This window comes from Hippocampus bargibanti, linkage group LG01 (assembly GCF_051943395.1).
Source record: "Hippocampus bargibanti isolate YZ-2025 linkage group LG01, ASM5194339v1, whole genome shotgun sequence".
In the NCBI taxonomy this organism is placed as follows: Eukaryota; Metazoa; Chordata; class Actinopteri; order Syngnathiformes; family Syngnathidae; genus Hippocampus; species Hippocampus bargibanti.
In genome coordinates, this window is record NC_142734.1 from 8,420,472 (window position 1) to 8,437,510 (window position 17,039).

The window sequence follows — 17,039 nt, forward strand, 5'->3', positions numbered from 1 at the left end:
AAAAGTGTCGCGCTTTGTGCGTGCGCAAGAGTGGGAGGGGAGGGGGCAACGAGGAGAGTGAACCCAGTCAACATAAAAACTCTTTAGCAACCCCTTGAACGAACACGCATTAGAAACAGCAAGAACGATGACAAAAGATGGATGCAAAGAAGAGAACAGACGTGTTCTCGTCCTCATAATGATAAGAATATTTCATTTAGTAAAACCATTAACTTTAATCCAAATGTGTCGAACTGGATAGTTGGTGATTTGCTTGAAAAGATGGCTTGTACTGTACACGCTTGTGACAGTATACCGTCCCCATGCCAACGGCTCTAAACTGAAGAATTTCTGGCTCAACCTATCTGTTGACTGCACAGAAAAAAAGGAAACAAATAGAGCTGAGAAGAAAAGCAGGTGTGCACTCGTGTTCTCAGTCACACTGAGAGCACGAGTATTTTCACGATACGTTTTTCAGGGCTGGGTGACATCTGGTCTTACGTATTTCGAAATAGGTTTCACTCGTTTGCAATTAAGAGCGGAAACCACACCTTTACCTATTGGAAAAAATAAGACGCATAGTAGGCCCATTTTATTACTGTACTGAAGTAAATTTTCCAAATGCCGAGAAAACGGAGCCGCTTTTAGGAACAACTAAGGGAACACGAGCGACGAGAGCAATAAAGTTTAGTTGAAAAGAAAGTTATTTTCGAGACCTGTTTGTTGTTAAAAGACAGTTAATGAGAGGAGGTACGTACTGCTATCTATGGAAGAGGATTAGGGCCACGGGAGAAAAATATATGCATGTATACGGGTGGCAAGATTCTCTCACCTTAAATTCAGAATTATGACTATTAACAGAATCGTGTCTTTTAAAGTCGGAATTCTTACTTTCATCTTAGAATTCTGACTTTAAATCAGAATTTTTAGATGAAAGGCAGACATTTGCAGGTTGGTATTTCAGTACTTTTCAGCTTGTACATGTTGCCATGTCATCTGGGGAAGGGACGTTCCTGAGTTTGGTGTGATAATTGAAAAGTAAATAAATTGATATTTGATCATAAATACGTTTAGTTCTCATTGCCTATACGTATTAGTGCAAACGGTGAGAGCTTTTGGATAAAAATGCGAAAGTAACAGCTCAAATATTTGTGGATCGTTTCGCCTTTTTTGTAATGTAAGCTCATCTGTTTGTGATATTGGATCTTTGACGTGCTTCTTATCTGTCAAACAAGCTATCGTTGGAGTTGTTGCAGAATATCATAGACTCGGTGAGTGCACACGATCCATGGAAGACTTTCGTCTTTTAACCACTCACACAAACGCATTCATTCGCCTGGGTATTTTGCTTGCCATTTATTGCCCAAAATATTTTGTAAATGCAAGAAAAGTAAGCCTTGTTTACAGAGTGTTTTTCCCTGGTTCACTGGCTGTCTATGTGCACATTGTCACATGTCATGAGGGCAGCACACGTTTGCGTCACTAAATGAGGCGATTGAAAATTTACTGTACCGTGGAATAATTATTAGCGTGACTTCCACAGTACCTCAACACTTACATGTATTAATGAGCATGATGATCTAAATACGTATTGGAGAGGTGTTACTGCCATCGCGTGGATCGTTATGGGAGTTGTTTGGCCGAGAGGTCACATCAGGTTTGATTTCCAGCCACTCCCCCCTTCTATTACGTTATTAAATAATAATAATAATAATACATTTAATTTCTAAACGCCTTTCAAAACTCTCAATGACACTTTACAGGCACGGGATTTTTTTTGTGTGCGCGGCTGAGCAGCGGCGGCACCACTTCAATTTTGAATTTAATCCGGCATCCAAAAGAAACAGCAAATACATATTCAGTACAATCCCTCAAATGTCCTTGCGAGCTGGGTTATCAATCGTCTCCAACCCCTTTTTGAGATCTGAGCGACACACGAAATAAAAAGAATCCTGTCCTAATTTAATTTTAATGTGTAAAACTTTTGGACCAATAGAGACAATAATGATAGTTTCTTGCTGTGCACAACATGATCACCGAGATACAGTCTAAACATCCAAGTTACATGAAGATTTGCCTGACAAGTAGTGCACTCTATGAAGCACATTTGAGTTGGAGGTCATAACAATTATTAACTGGATGTAAAGATTGAGGGGTGAAAGAGCACCTCTGGATCAGACGATTGGCTGCCGGCAGAAGAGGAACATCTGCAAATCAACCGTGAGTGTCCTTTGTGTTTTATTTTTTACTCTTTTACTTGACCGTTTATCTGTCTGTTCTTTATCGTAAGAAAATGTGTGTCATGAAAAGTACTGTATATGCAAGTCCAATTTCACAACCTAGATACTCTGGTTCACTGAATTTACTGTACGTACTGTAATTTACTGTACTCTAGTCTTTACATTCCCTGAGGGCCTGGCATTGGGATTCAACCTTTCATTTGCAACACTTTAGATTTTAGAGTGTTCAGTCACCCTGACATGCATGTTTTTGGAAAGTGAAAGGAAACCAGAGTACCTTGAAAAAACCCACGCAGGCCCTGGGAGAACATGCAAATGGACCTGGGATTGAAATATAAACACACACATGAATTATATAGCGCATTAACAACATCTGAAGCTGTAAAACAGCGCTTAACATGGACAACTATCATATACAGGAAGTGACCTATGACCTCTGCATTGTGAGACTGACACTCTAAAAGGGTAGAAAAATGCCAATCTTATTTGGGGCATTGAGTACGTATGTGTTTATATTTCAATCGTCGGCGTGCTTGTGAGGTCCATAAGGAGCAATTTCAGAGTTGATGTGCAATGACGATTCAGGAGTTTGACATCTTTGAAGAGCTTCTCGAAGGGAAGCAGTGTGAATACAATGTGCATTGTCGCTGGGGAAGTTGGGCCTCCCCCCACCCAAGGCTCCGCAAGAGTAAATGTCTGACTCGGTTTTAGTCACATGTGTACGGAAAAGGATTAGGGCCACTGAAGAAAAAAAAATACGGTTGGCAGAATTCTGACTTTATTCTCAGAATTCTGACTTTAAAGTCAGAATTATTTTCGTTGCGACTTTAAAGTCAGAATTCTGACTTCCGTACATGTGGACCATTTCGCCTTTTTTTGTAATGTAATATAACCTGTTATTAATATTGGATCTTTGACGTGTTTCTCATGGCGCGTTATTTACCTCTCGACAACAGTGACAAATTGAATCAAAGTCCAGTGTGCTGTTTCACGTGTTAATGAAGAACGTTAATTAGGAGCATTTTATTTGTAATTTTAGGTAAAAAAAAAAACTTTCGTAGTGTTTCAATGTAGCGCTCTATTTTGTACTTGTACAGTGATACCTCGTTTTACGAACCCTGGGCTTACGAACTTTTCGGTTTGTTTAATGCTGATGAAACCGGCTACTCCATTCTATCAACCCGTCAATGAGCATCACAAAGGTAAATAAAATGACTTTATTATATAGTACAGTTTATTTATTTAATTATAATGCCATAGCACATTTATTATACATAAAATAAGGTATATTTTGTGTAGTTTTCAGGCTTAGAAAATTAGAAAGTAGAAAAGTATGTTTTATGGGAACGGATTATTCTCATTTTAGTGGTTTCCTATGGGAAATTATTTTTTGGGATACACACTTTTGCCTTACACACTCTGTCTGGGAACCAATTAAGTTCCTAAGCCAAGGTATCACTGTAGTTCGTAACAGTACTCTTATTGGAGTCCAGTAGCTAATTTACCCACCTTTGCTTCATAGGAAGGGTCAACTGGGATGGTGTCTGTCTGTAGGGTGACAATGAAACAAAAAAAAACCCAAAAAGTTATTTGATGACCAAGGGAACGGGCTATCTTATGTAAACTTCTGTTCCAATTAAGATAACAAAGTCATAAGAAAGCAATACCAACATCAGTCTAATTGTTGATTCAAAACACAAGACAAACGTGCCAATGGAGAGGAAGACGTTAAACAATGCTGGATTTTCTGCGGAATTCAAAACTGAATGAAGCCACTTTGAAATAAATGCAAATGAGAAAGTGGCCGCCTGGTATGAAATCATTTTGCCGTGTATTCATCTTAAAGTTCACATGTGTGTGGCTGACGAAGAAGCATCAATGGAGCAGATCTCTGGCTTGACTGTGAGAGAAACTGTTGAGAAGGTGGCCGCTTCGCTGGGCTGTCCGACGACTTCTGAACGGGTGGCTGCATTCTTGGACGATCATGACGAATTAAGACACCTCAGAGAGAACTTTCTCATGCCCAAAATAGCAGATTTGCCTACCTGTGAGTGGACATTGCTTTTTCCCCTGTCTTTGTATTGTAAAAAAAAACATGTTAAAAGACAAGACAGCACCAATACACACAGCGTGACATTGTTGGTATGACCCACAGCGGATCTGTCACTGGTCGATGGCACCAAAGACAGCATCTACCTGGTTGGCAACTCGCTGGGCCTGCAGCCTAAAATGGTCAAGAAGTACTTGGAGGAAGAGCTGGACAAGTGGGCCAAAATGTACAGCAACTCATTTCTGCCACAATGGTGACAAACATTTGAATTTTGTTTTATGGAGTGTGTGTTTGTCAGGGGCGTGCACGGCCATACGGAGGGGTCAAGACCTTGGGCTTGGGCTGAGAACAACCTGGAGGTGCTCATGGCAAGAGTTGTTGGTAACACAATACAATACGCAAAATAATTAAATTGGGTTTGCCACCATATGGTTTCCATTGGTAAAACTTTGGTGGCCTTATTTGTTGTTTGTTTTTGTACTGCAACGAGTACATGTGGCAGTTGGATTAGCCTTTGGATTGGATTAGCCTTTATTAATGTCGCAGTGGAGAAATTTAAATTTCACAGTAGCAAAGTGATGAAAGTAAGAGGAAAGGAAGAAATAGAAAAACAAAATACAGGAGCTTTTGTAAAGGCAGCTACTCTCACGGCACATTGTTGAAGTCAAAAGAACAAAAAAATCTAACAAAATAATATGAAAACAGAAAGACAGTCATTCAATCTTAAATACTTTCTGCACTGTATTTGTTGTATGAAGCAGTTCTAGATGAGAGGATCAAAGTGTCCTTTTCAGCAGTGGATCAGGGACGACATGGTGAAATGTGCACGCCTGCTACAAGCTAAATGTTGAAAGTAAACACGAAGCTGTAACATCCATTGACGAAAAGAGATTGTCTCACATCTCCTGTCCCATGTAAATTCGCTTCAATTCCAAGCCGCGTCAGTTGCACATATGCTCCTTCCTTCTCAATTCAAGTTCAATGTAACACTCCACGTTCCCACATATTTGAGCTATGTGTTTTGAAATGCAACCAGGACAAAAAATTGTGTTAAGACCCATACTAACTCATTAGCAGTAAAATTGCCATTTTTTTTCTTTTCAGGAGCGCGCCCAGAAGAGGTTGCGTTGATGAACGGGTTGACGGTCAATTTACACCTGCTGATGGTGCAAAAGCAGACAAATTCATTGATGTAAAACATGGCGACTTGCCTCACACATCTGACTTTGCCTTGGCAGCTTTCCTTCTACCAACCCACGGCTGTGCGACACAAGATACTTCTGGAAGACAAAGCCTTTCCTTCGGACCACGTGAGTCACGCTGAAAGGACGCGTCCACTTTGATGGACGTCTTTGTCATTCATATGAGTGCTTAGCCAGATTCGCATTATGTTACAATGCTGTTTCTTGTCAGTATGCTGCCGAATCTCAGATCCGATTACGAGGATTTGACCCTGAGCAGAGCATGCTGCTGCTGAAACCCAGAGCGGTAAATTTCGAAGACCGAACCCAATTTAGCGTTTGCAAACATAATGAAACGGCCTCAATTGCACCTGTGTTTCATTGCTATCATTGGTATTTTTCAGAACAAATCCAATTTTCAATAAATAGCTAAATCTCGGTTTCCAGGGGGAGGAGACTCTACGAACTGAGGACATCCTGGAGGTGATCGAGAAAGAGGGCGCCTCTGTGGCGTTAGTGATGCTCAGTGGAGTTCAGTACTACACTGGTCAGCTGTTCAACATGGCCGCCATCACCAAGGCTGCCCAGAACAAGGTGAGAAAAACATACAATATAAGTTCACTTGTATCTACTGAATATAACGACAACATTGTTTGGGCAGGGCTGCCGGGTGGGTTTTGATCTGGCCCACGCAGCAGGAAACGTTGAGCTGAAGCTGCATGATTGGGGCGTGGACTTTGCTTGTTGGTGCTCTTACAAGGTCACCGCATACGTTACATTGACACCGGCCGCGTATGATGACCAACTTTGTCAATTTATCTCCATGTTTGTCCAGTATTTAAACTCAGGTTGTGGTGGGATTGCCGGGGCGTTCATCCATGAGAAACATCAGTACACCATCAAAGCTGCGTAAGTGTTCTTTTTTCTCGCAACTCCTATCACCAGCCACTGACTCCACTTCTGTCTGTAGAAGTAGTGCGAAACCCCAGCCTCTACTGTAGCACCTCATAATGTGGTGTACCTTATAGTTTGGATTTTTTTTTTAAGATATTTATATATTACATTTGGAAAACCTTTTTCATTCATTGAAGGTGCGTGCGCCTTCTACTCCAGTGTGCCTCATATATGGAAAAAGTTTGAAAATGCACCTTTCATTGGGGGTGCGTTATACTTCGCTGTGCCTCATACTCTGGAAAATACGGGGACCTCTGACCTCTGCATTTCCTCTGGACCTAGTAGCATTTTATCACTCTGTGTGTCTCTGTGTGCTTGCAGGCTGACGGGCTGGTGGGGTCACGACTTAAAAACTCGTTTCCAGATGAGCAATGGTAAAAAACATTTCTGGTTTCTTCTTCACCACCGCAATCTTGTGGTGGTGAGTTTATGGAATCATATTTTTGCCACACCAGAAACTTTATGTAAAAACATGTAATGAATGGGCGATGTAAAAATACACTTTCTGTATTTTCTGGTGTATAAGGCACACCAAAAATAATTTTCTTCAAAAGATGATCTTGCGCATGTGTGCTTGCATGTTAAGTAATATTGAGCCACAGCAACTCGCAACTACTTTCAGCAGCCACTGACTCAATTTCCCCCTATAGAAGAAGTATTTACTCCAGCCTCGACTGCAGCACCTTATAATGTGGTGTGCCTTATATTTAGAAGACTTTTATACATGTATATATTATAATTGGAAAACTTTTTTTCATTCACTGAAGGTGCGCCTTATAGTTCGATGCACCTTATGGAAAACGTTTGAAAATACACCATTCATTGGGGATGTGCCTTATACACCAGACAATACGGGTACATATTTTCGCTCCGTGTGTCTGAGGAAATCTTCTAGTAAGCCTCATTTTTGTAAAAAGCTCAGCAACTCCAGGCTTCGCGCCATTGCATTCAGAAACACCTGCCTCTACGTCCTGCTGGATAATTGGACCAAGGTCACAACATAAGTCGGGGAGTCCCCCGCGAGGCCAACATTGTAACATTTTGTACTTTTCATGTTTTTTTTTACATGTCATGTTTTTTCATGATCATTTGTACATTTTTATACATTATGCGTGATGCAGAGTTGGAGCTGCAACCCGGAGTGAAAGGCTTCAGGCTGTCAAACCAGCCCATTCTCCTTGTCTGTGCTCTGCAGGCCAGTTTGGAGGTACTGTGCTGTGGACAGTGTGTGTGTGTGTGTGTGTGTGTGTGTGTGTGTGTGTGTGTGTGTGTGTGTGTGTGTGTGTGTGTGTGTGTGTGTGTGTGTGTGTGTGTGTGTGTGTGTGTGTGTGTGTGTGTGTGTGTGTGTGTGTGAGAGAGAGAGTTTGTATGGCTATTTTTTGTGAGGTCTACAATGATTTTATACCATACATATTGAGGACATTTTTGACAAGTGAGGATTTTTGGTCAGTTCTCACACGTTTTTCATTGTAAACGCTTCACGAGGGTCTATATATGAATCTCTCATAGCTGCTCACCCACAGAAAAACTTATCCTGTGACTGTAAAGTGCCCTTGACAGTTTTGAAAGGCGCTTATAAATTAAATGCATTATTATTTTCAGAGAGGTCCTCACAAATGCATCAAAGATGATTTTTTTGTGTGTATTTTCATTTCACTTGGATACACTTTTTATTCTCTACCGCCATCTTTTGGATTTTTATATTTTCATGTTACATGGAAACTGAAACTGTAGAAAACAGTCTCATGGGATCATTACAAAGTAAAACAAAGTCAAAAGTCAAAGTCAGCTTTATTGTCAAATATGCTAATATGCATGACATACAGCACAGATGAAATTACTGTCCTCTCGGACCCAGCATGCAAGGCACTTATAATTACTTCAACAAACATAAACATGAAAACAACAATGAACAATGATTTATTGTTCTGAAATTGAACCCATTATGCGAACCCAACATTGGAATATGACCTCAGACCAATCCAAAATTATGCCTTAAATCAAATAAAAAACGAAATAAAAAAACAAATAATTTCATGAAGTACAGATTTATCAGACTAGATTCGCCTTCATCAGGGTGTTTGTGTGTGTGTGTGTACGTGTGTGTTGAATTTTTCTTATTAGTTATTGTCTTCAAATTACAGTACGAATCACTTTATTTATAAATGGTGACATTGTCTGACAGGTTTTTAACATGACTAGCATGCAGCTGCTACGCAGGAAGTCCCTGTTGCTAACAGGCTATTTAGAGTATCTCATTGGCCACTACTATAATGAGGATCCCACCCAAGCCTGCAAACCTCAAGTGCGCATCATCACGCCTTCTGACCCGCAGCAGAGAGGCTGCCAGCTGTCACTATGCTTCTCTTTGCCCATCCAAAGAATCTTCCAGCAGCTGGAGAAGAGGGGCGTGGTTGTGAGTAGCTTTGAATTATCATCCTATTACACAGTAGTCGGCGAGATGAGTTCGCAGGCACACCTGCAAGAGGTGAAAAGACACAAAGACAGCCCATCAAACAGAAGTACTTTGTCTAATGTATTCATTTAGTGTAGTGAAGTACAGTATAATATTTGAATACATTTCTGTATATTTATCACATTTGAGCTTTTTAAAACTGTTTAATGTATTCCTTAGCGCCGGCTCATGAGAGAATGAAATATGGTACACCCACCTATTTAAAATTGCATTTTCTGTGTAGCTCTCTCTTGTTTCTATTTATAATTGTATTTTATTTATTGTATTCTATTTATTATTATTATATAATAATTTATTATTGTATCTATGCTTGTCTGTGACCGTAAAGTGTCCCTGAGAGCTTTGAAAGGCACTTGAAACAAAATGTATTATTATTATTATTATTATTATTATTATTATTACCATTATTATTACATTTGAAAAAAACAAAACTTTATCATTTCTGATTTCATGTAACAAAAGTCTAGTTTCACGCTAAACATGTAATGACAAATTATGTTACGGTAAGTCGCACATAGGAGAGGGAGCCCAATAAATTCATCCTGATGGACAAACTGTATTTCTTTAAGTTCTATTTAATGAGTTTTTACTTATTATTAATTATTTCACTTTGACTTGCAGGGTGTAGGAATGCGGACTGCTATTTTCATTATTGAAACTTTTGAGAGATTGTGCACACATGGATGGCATTTCCATCCATTTCATTTGGGAAAGATAGGGACTGATGTGACATTGTTTCCTTCTACCCCACCAAGTGTGACATGCGCCAACCGAGTGTGCTGCGCATCGCCCCGGTGCCACTCTACAACTCCTTCAGTGACGTCCATCGTTTCATCCAAAGTTTGGAAGCATCTGTGACCGCCAGCAGCCAGTGAGCCACCTACAGTTAAAAAAAATACTCTTAAAAAGACAATAAATAAAACAAAACAAAAAACGATGAACTTTTCATTTTCATCGCTTGCTCAATAACATGCAATTGCTTGCTCAATAACATGCAACGTGCAATTATGCATTCAAGCTTAAAAAGAAAGTGCCACCAAATTGTGAGAGTAGAACATATCCCACAAGCAGTAAAAAAAAATGTTTTCTTCACTGTTTTTTTATGTTCTTGGTGGTACACAAAATTTCCTCTTTAAATTCATAACATAAACTGTTTTTCAATGTGTGGCCTGCGATCGACTGCCAATCAATCTTTGGCAGGGTCAAAATCAATCTCATACTTCAAGAGAACATTCTGGAGATTAATCACAAGAGTCAAAGATTGTATTTAATAGATATTTATATTTTATTCATCATATATTATTCAACAGTATAAGAAAAGCTTCAGCTATTAATAACTTTCAAAATAGAGTTATTTAAAAGTTCTCACTGATGAATAAATGAAAATATTGTGATTACATTTTTTTACAAGTTGCCTAATCTGTCTACATTTTAAACAATGGTAACCAGCAGGAAAAGAAAATTACCGTGAGTGTCAGAGCGCCACATTTCTTACTTCAAATGTTGCTTGACAACTCGTAAAGCTAAATACTGTGTATCTCTGTACATTCGATTGGATAAATTCCATTATACAGTGACCTTTTCGCTATAAAAAAATACAAGGCAGGTAAACAAGACAACGTGGTTAATTTAAGTCACACACAATTGGAAGCGCGTATGTATATATATATATATTTTTTTTTTTCAAAGATCTCCAAGAGAACCATGGCTTGCAGAAGATCCAAGACTAAAATACTTCTACAAAAGAAATATGGCAAATGAATTTGCAAATCTTGAAGCTTAAAAATGATCACCAGGCAATGATGTAAAGATTGTGTTTTACTATTATTTTCATTAGCTTCTGACCACTTCACTCTCTCTTAATACTGTCTAGTTGCAGTAGTATGACAGTCACACAATCCTTTTTTCAACTCACTTTCCTAAAACATGCTGCTAAAAACAAAACCAAAAGGAAAATATCAAAAACTGACCATAAATCACGAATTGCATCGGAGAAAAGACAACAATTCACTTTAAGTGACAGGTAAACAAAACGGATGCAAGAACGACAAGACAAGTGTGATCAAACACGTATAGTTAATCTAATAGTTAATGTCGAGGAGGCAGTTTTCAATTGAGAAAATATTTATTCTGACTTGACAACCCCCCCCCCCCCAAAAAAAACAAACAAACAAACAAACAAACAAACAAACAAAAACGGTGCTTATAAGGACACAGGTCAACTGTTGGTTGCATCGTGTGCTTGTTATCAGTGCACAACAAATAATGGACACCCTGTAAGTCAGACCTTCTCTCGGTTATATTTTTGTTTTGTTTTGTTTTCTTGTCTCATTGTCGGCACAAGATTTTTTTTTCATACGGATCGTTTACTTCTCTGGTAAAACTGTACTGATGGCAAATGAAGCTTCGAATTTGCTTCATGCATGCAATTGTTGTACTTTTTGAATGTTGCTGTGCCGATTACCATTTTGTGTTTTGGAGCCTTTTACTGAGCGAGTTGCTTGTTCTGTAGCCACAAAGGGACTTAAGTCTTCTTGTAACGGTCCCAAGCGCGGACAAATACAGAGGGTTGTGTCAGGAAGGGCATCCGACGTAAAAGCTTGGCCGAAACAAACATGCGGATCAAACCTCTAAAGATGGAGGACACTGATTTGCTGTGGCGACCCCGTCAAGGGAAAAGCCCCATTAATTGTTGTACTGTACTTTCACTCCTCTAGGTGGCACTATTGATTTAAATAAAAATGTTAAAGAAATAATCAGGCATGTGTTTTCAGTTTGATATTGATCACAGAGTCCTGTTGGAGGAGAGTGGCCTTCTCACCTCCGCGTGTTCGTTAATATCGGATGAGGAGTATTTTGTTAATCCAAATAAAAGCTGGAGTCGATGAACAGTACCTTCGAATGGTTTATTTGCAGAATATTCCGGACACACATGTTTACAGACAATGGCTGCATGATCACGAGTGTGTTCACATCATGGACACACAACATATTTATTATATCAGAAGGGCGGTATCACGACTATGACGTGACACCGAGGCGGCATTCTTCCAAAACAATTCCTAGCTTTTATCAGTCTGTCTCCACAAAGTCTCCAGTATGCAGTGCATCAAAGTTAACTAATGGCTCCAAGAATGAACTTGGGTCACTCTGCGTATCAGAAGGTTATACGTACAAGTTATGTAAATATGGCGGAAGACACACATCATGACATTATTGAACATGCACATCATATCATTACATTGTTGAAGACGCAAATTATGACCTTTTTGTCATGACATATCATTGAGAAAAGCAAAATACCATGGCAGAGGCTTAAGTAAACAAATTATGGTTATTATTATTATTATTATTATTATTATTATTATTATTATTATTATTATTATTATTATTATTATTATTATTATTAAATTCATTTTCCTATCAGTAGAACATGAAGCAAAAACATGCAACAATGACCACATGTAGGTTGTTGAAGGATGTTTCCTATCAATGCGGTAACAGGTGTCTGCCAGGGAGGGATCATAAAAGAATTGACAGAATTGAGTTGATCATGGGAGACACCAAGGCCGTTAAATATTGTGCATCTTTTTTTGTGTTAGATGGAATAGAGATTGCAACATAGCCATGCAAGATAAATGTCAAGCAAGTGACAAAAACGTCTCGTTAGTGTACAACAGATCATTCATTCAGTTTTTTCTTTCTAGCACCATGGATCGTGCAACATCATCATACTTTGTTCTTACTGTCTTTTGTAAACAACATCCAGGGTGGGGTTTTCAAAATTGCCTGCTGACCTTAACACACTACATGAATAAAGCCAATTTCAAACTATCACAACTATCCCTACATCGATAAAGCTGAAATATTCTGCTCCCGTGTTGAGCTAAATTTAGTCTCCTTCGCTCTTTATTTTTCTAACACACTAAATTTCTCACCTCAACTGGTTGAAAACTAAGCTTAATTGGTGGTAGGAAATCTTCCCATAATTACTTTAAATACAACCCCCCCACACAGAAAAATAGCAACGAGTCCAGGCAAGAGTCGCACTTATATACACACGTGAAAACATTAGTAAAACACACACACATTCTCATCATAGAAATAAAACATTATCGCTATCACTTTCAACCAAGCTAAATATCTCCAAGTTTTTATCTAGTCATCTGCAAAACCACTTGACTTCATCCAACAACGCACCTACACACTGGCACATTTGGGGTGTTCAGGCCAACATAGTGAAACGAATGTCCACTTCTTGTCAACAATAACACACCTCCGCCCTTTCATTCTCAAACCTCCCCTCACCCATTTACACACAAGACATAATTTGAGACTGCATCACCTCTCTCGCGCGCGCACACACACACACACACACACACACACACACACACACACACACACACACACACACACACACACACACACACACACACACACACACACACACACACAGGACACATTTTGAGCACCTATGCAGTTCAGTTGACAGGGGCTTCCAATGTCTAGAAATGCACGTTCAAATTCACATCATGAGCTGCAGGGAATAACGCTAAAGACAAATAGGATAGACACACGTATGCACACACGCACACACATGCACACCATCAACCTATACTGTCGAAAAGGCTGCAATCTTTTTCTGCATTACTTCAAAATCGACCTCCCCCTAACAGGAAGCCAACAATACCCGATATCCTGACAATTAATCAGAATTTTATACAGTTCCTATGTAATCCTGCAGGTGCACTTATGTGTTTTTTTTGAGCTGGCCAGCAAAATTATATTATGATATCCACATAAGTAGATGACTTATATTAAAAGCTATTTACAAACTTCTTTGAGAAACGATTTTCTTATTAAGACCCTCGGACCATTTCATCCGTGGTTCAACATTTTTACTGATTAGTATTGTCAATTTTCCACAACAAATTCTTTGTTCGGACGAGGTAGCGAGCCTCCATTCACACAGTTTACATTCTTTTTTTTTTTACTCATTCTGTCTCTCATTCTTTCTCTCTTAATCGTCCCACGCACATCACACGCATTCCTCACCTTTTCACCCTGCATAGCAACACTCATTCAGAATGGTATTTGCCGCAGATTGAACCATTCGCTTTCCCTATTGAACTTTCCCTACATTGTTTTTGTTTCCGAATTATTTGTCAGTCTTCAAAGTACTTGATACAACCCAAGCAAAAGTACCAATCCTTAATTTATCAGAAGCGCTCGAACTTTCAAAAGTACAGTGGTACCTTGGTTCTCGAACGCCTCACAGTTCGAACAAATCGGAGTTCGAACAAAATATTTGAGATATTCTTGCTTCGTCGTTGGAACGCCAATACGACGCGTGAGTGCGTACGCGAGGGTGGGGTGCTGAGCGGCGTACGGGTGTATCCGTGACCAACTGTTGTCGCTTGTGGACATGCTGCGTTTTGCTCTAGCGTTTAATATAGGTGTACGAAGAGTTTTAGCCACTAATCATGCCTCCAAAGAAAGTAAGTGCTGCTAAAAGTGACAAAAGAAAAGTAGTGCGTACAACTATTGCATTTAAGAAAGAAATAATCGCAAAATATGAAGGTGTGCGAGTGTCTGATCTGGCTAGGGAATACAGCATGACGAAATCTACGATCAGTACGATATTAAAGAATAAGGAGGCTGTGAAATCTAGTGATGTGACTGTGGGAGTGAGAGCAAGTGTCATTGGATAGATATTTTAAGAGAAAAGAACATCCTGTAGCCGAGTCATCCGTAGCTGTCACGTTCCGAGCGAGAGTGACGGCAGCTGACTCGTCGGAACGTAGTGGAATGTTTGGGATCCCAAATCAGACACGTACTAACCAAGCAGGATGTTTATTCACAAATAAAAGAAAACACAGCGAGTAAGAAGGCAGGGGGTGATCTGACCCGCTTACTACGCCAAAAAGCAAATGGCACACAAGGGTGCAAAATTACGCAATCCCGGAAGATGACATAAATTTACGGGACACAGGCAAAATACCTCGGACCGGATACACTCGCGCATCGCAGGAAGAGTCCAGGTACGGTGGCGAGGTGAGTCAATCATCCGGCATTGGCGAGGTGATCGCGTGCCGTATAAATGCCCCGTGTCCGTGATTAGAGAATTGACAGCAGGTGGAGGGCGGCCGGGAGAGGCAGCCCCGCCCCTCGCTGTCAACTCGCAAGTGACAGGAGCAAAGAGATGGTTTCGGTGTTTGAACAAATCGCTTTTCGAACAGGGTCCTGGAACGAATTATGGTCGAGAACCGAGGTATCACTGTACTTGCAATCATTTCAGCAAAAGTACTCAAAACCTCAGACTTACAAAAGTGCTCGAACCTCATTTCTTCTTCAAAAGTACTAGAAAAAAGTCAATCCTAAATAAAGTACTCGATCCTTAATTTAGCAAAAAGCACTTGATCCTCTTAACAAAAGTACCTGGCCCCGATCGTAGATCAGCATACTCAATTCTTTATTTCAAAGGTGTTTGATTCTTTTCGCAAAAACACCCGATCCTTTGTACTCATTAGGAATTATAGTTTCTGATTCTTTGACAGAACAAAACAACCTTCCTCCAAAAAGAAAAAACAATTGCGCATTCCACTGTTCATCCAGCCACAATTTATCTTTTTAGAATCTCAATTCAAGACGTAAATCTTACCTTGATTTCATCCAACAGACAGAAGATCAATTTGGATAATTGTCCTCTTACCTCGTCAAATCTTTTGGGTGCCCGATGTTCTGTCTGTTGACAAAAACCTCAGTCCGATTTTACGTCGGGGTACCCATTTGTTGGAGAGTGGCGTTCTCTCCTCCGCGTGTTCGTTAATATCAGATGAGGAGTATATTGTTCATCCAAATAAAAGCTGGAGTCGATGAACAGTACCTTCGAAGGGTTTATTTGCAGAATATTCCGGACACACGTGATTTACAGACAATGGCTGCATGATCATGAGTGTGTTCACATCATGGACACACAACATATTTATTATATCAGAAGGGCGATATCACGACTGTGACGCAACACCGAGGCGGCGTTCTTCCAAAAAAAATCCTAGCTTTTATCAGTCTGTCTCCATAAAGTCTCCAGTATGCAGTGCATCAAGGTTAACAGATGGCTCCAAGAATGAACTTGGTTACCTCTGCGTATCAGAATTGTGGCTTCCGCTGCTCACCCACAAAAATCCTGTGACTGTGACTGTAAAGTGACCTTGAGAGTTTTGAAAGGCGCTTAGAAATCAAATGGATTATTATAAGGTTATACAAGTTATGTAAATATGGCAGAAGACACACATCATGACATTATTGAAGATGCACATCATATCATTACATTGTTGAAGACGCAAATCATGACCTTATTGTCATGACATATCATTGAGAAAAGTAAAATACCATGGCAGAGACTTAAGTAAACAAATTATTATTATTATTATTATTATTATTATTATTATTATTATTATTATTAGTATTATTAAAATATGATTATATTATCATATTTGACAATAAAGCTGATTTTGATAATTTCAAATAATCCTTCAGTCCCATCAAGAATACTATTAAAAATAAAATACAAAGAACACCAAATTTGGCACAGAGAAAATGTTGCGTGGGTTTTCTATCTATGAAGGTTAGGCTGTTGTACGTGATTGCAGATACGTTACAAGCAAATTGGGTACAAAAGTGCAAGAAATGTGTGTCATTTAATTTATTTGGCACTGTCTGCAGCTATTTACGTAACACTGATAGGCAACCGGCTTAAGACTGTCGAGATCACAACGCAGACCTATCAGATGACAATTATTTCTGGGCTGGAGACTTAGCTTGTTCACCTTTAAAGGACAACCGACGTCACTTTTTTGTTTTTTAACTGACATCAGAAAAACGTTTTATAGCATCTAAAATCCCCAAAACACGCAGTATATTTAGTCAAATGCAAAACACCAATAAAAATGACTTAAAGTGTCCAAAATCTGCAAAAAATTGAGCTGCGAATTGGGCATTTTCAGAAAGTCCCGCCCCCAGTTCGTGACGTCACGCGAAGGCGTCTTGCATTGCTAGTGAATCAAAACAATGGCTTCAGATTCGGAGAATATGCTGTTACACATCCAGTTATAAATATGATTCAAATAGTTCTGAAGAGGAAAGCATACATGTTTGCA

The 17,039-nt window shown here is 39.4% G+C and overlaps 1 protein-coding gene across 1 annotated transcript; it reads left to right on the plus strand.

Moving 5' to 3' along the window:
* The first annotated feature begins 4,025 nt into the window (after positions 1–4,025).
* Positions 4,026–9,821, plus strand: kynu (kynureninase). The gene is made up of 13 exons (XM_088993985.1): positions 4,026–4,266; positions 4,375–4,495; positions 4,568–4,650; positions 5,374–5,435; positions 5,508–5,579; positions 5,683–5,757; positions 5,898–6,044; positions 6,112–6,210; positions 6,286–6,359; positions 6,726–6,778; positions 7,526–7,611; positions 8,590–8,820; positions 9,636–9,821. The coding sequence occupies exons 1-13, from the start codon at positions 4,071–4,073 to the stop codon at positions 9,753–9,755; spliced, it is 1,419 nt and encodes a 472-aa protein (XP_088850111.1). The 5' UTR covers positions 4,026–4,070; the 3' UTR covers positions 9,756–9,821.
* The last annotated feature ends 7,218 nt before the right edge of the window (positions 9,822–17,039 follow it).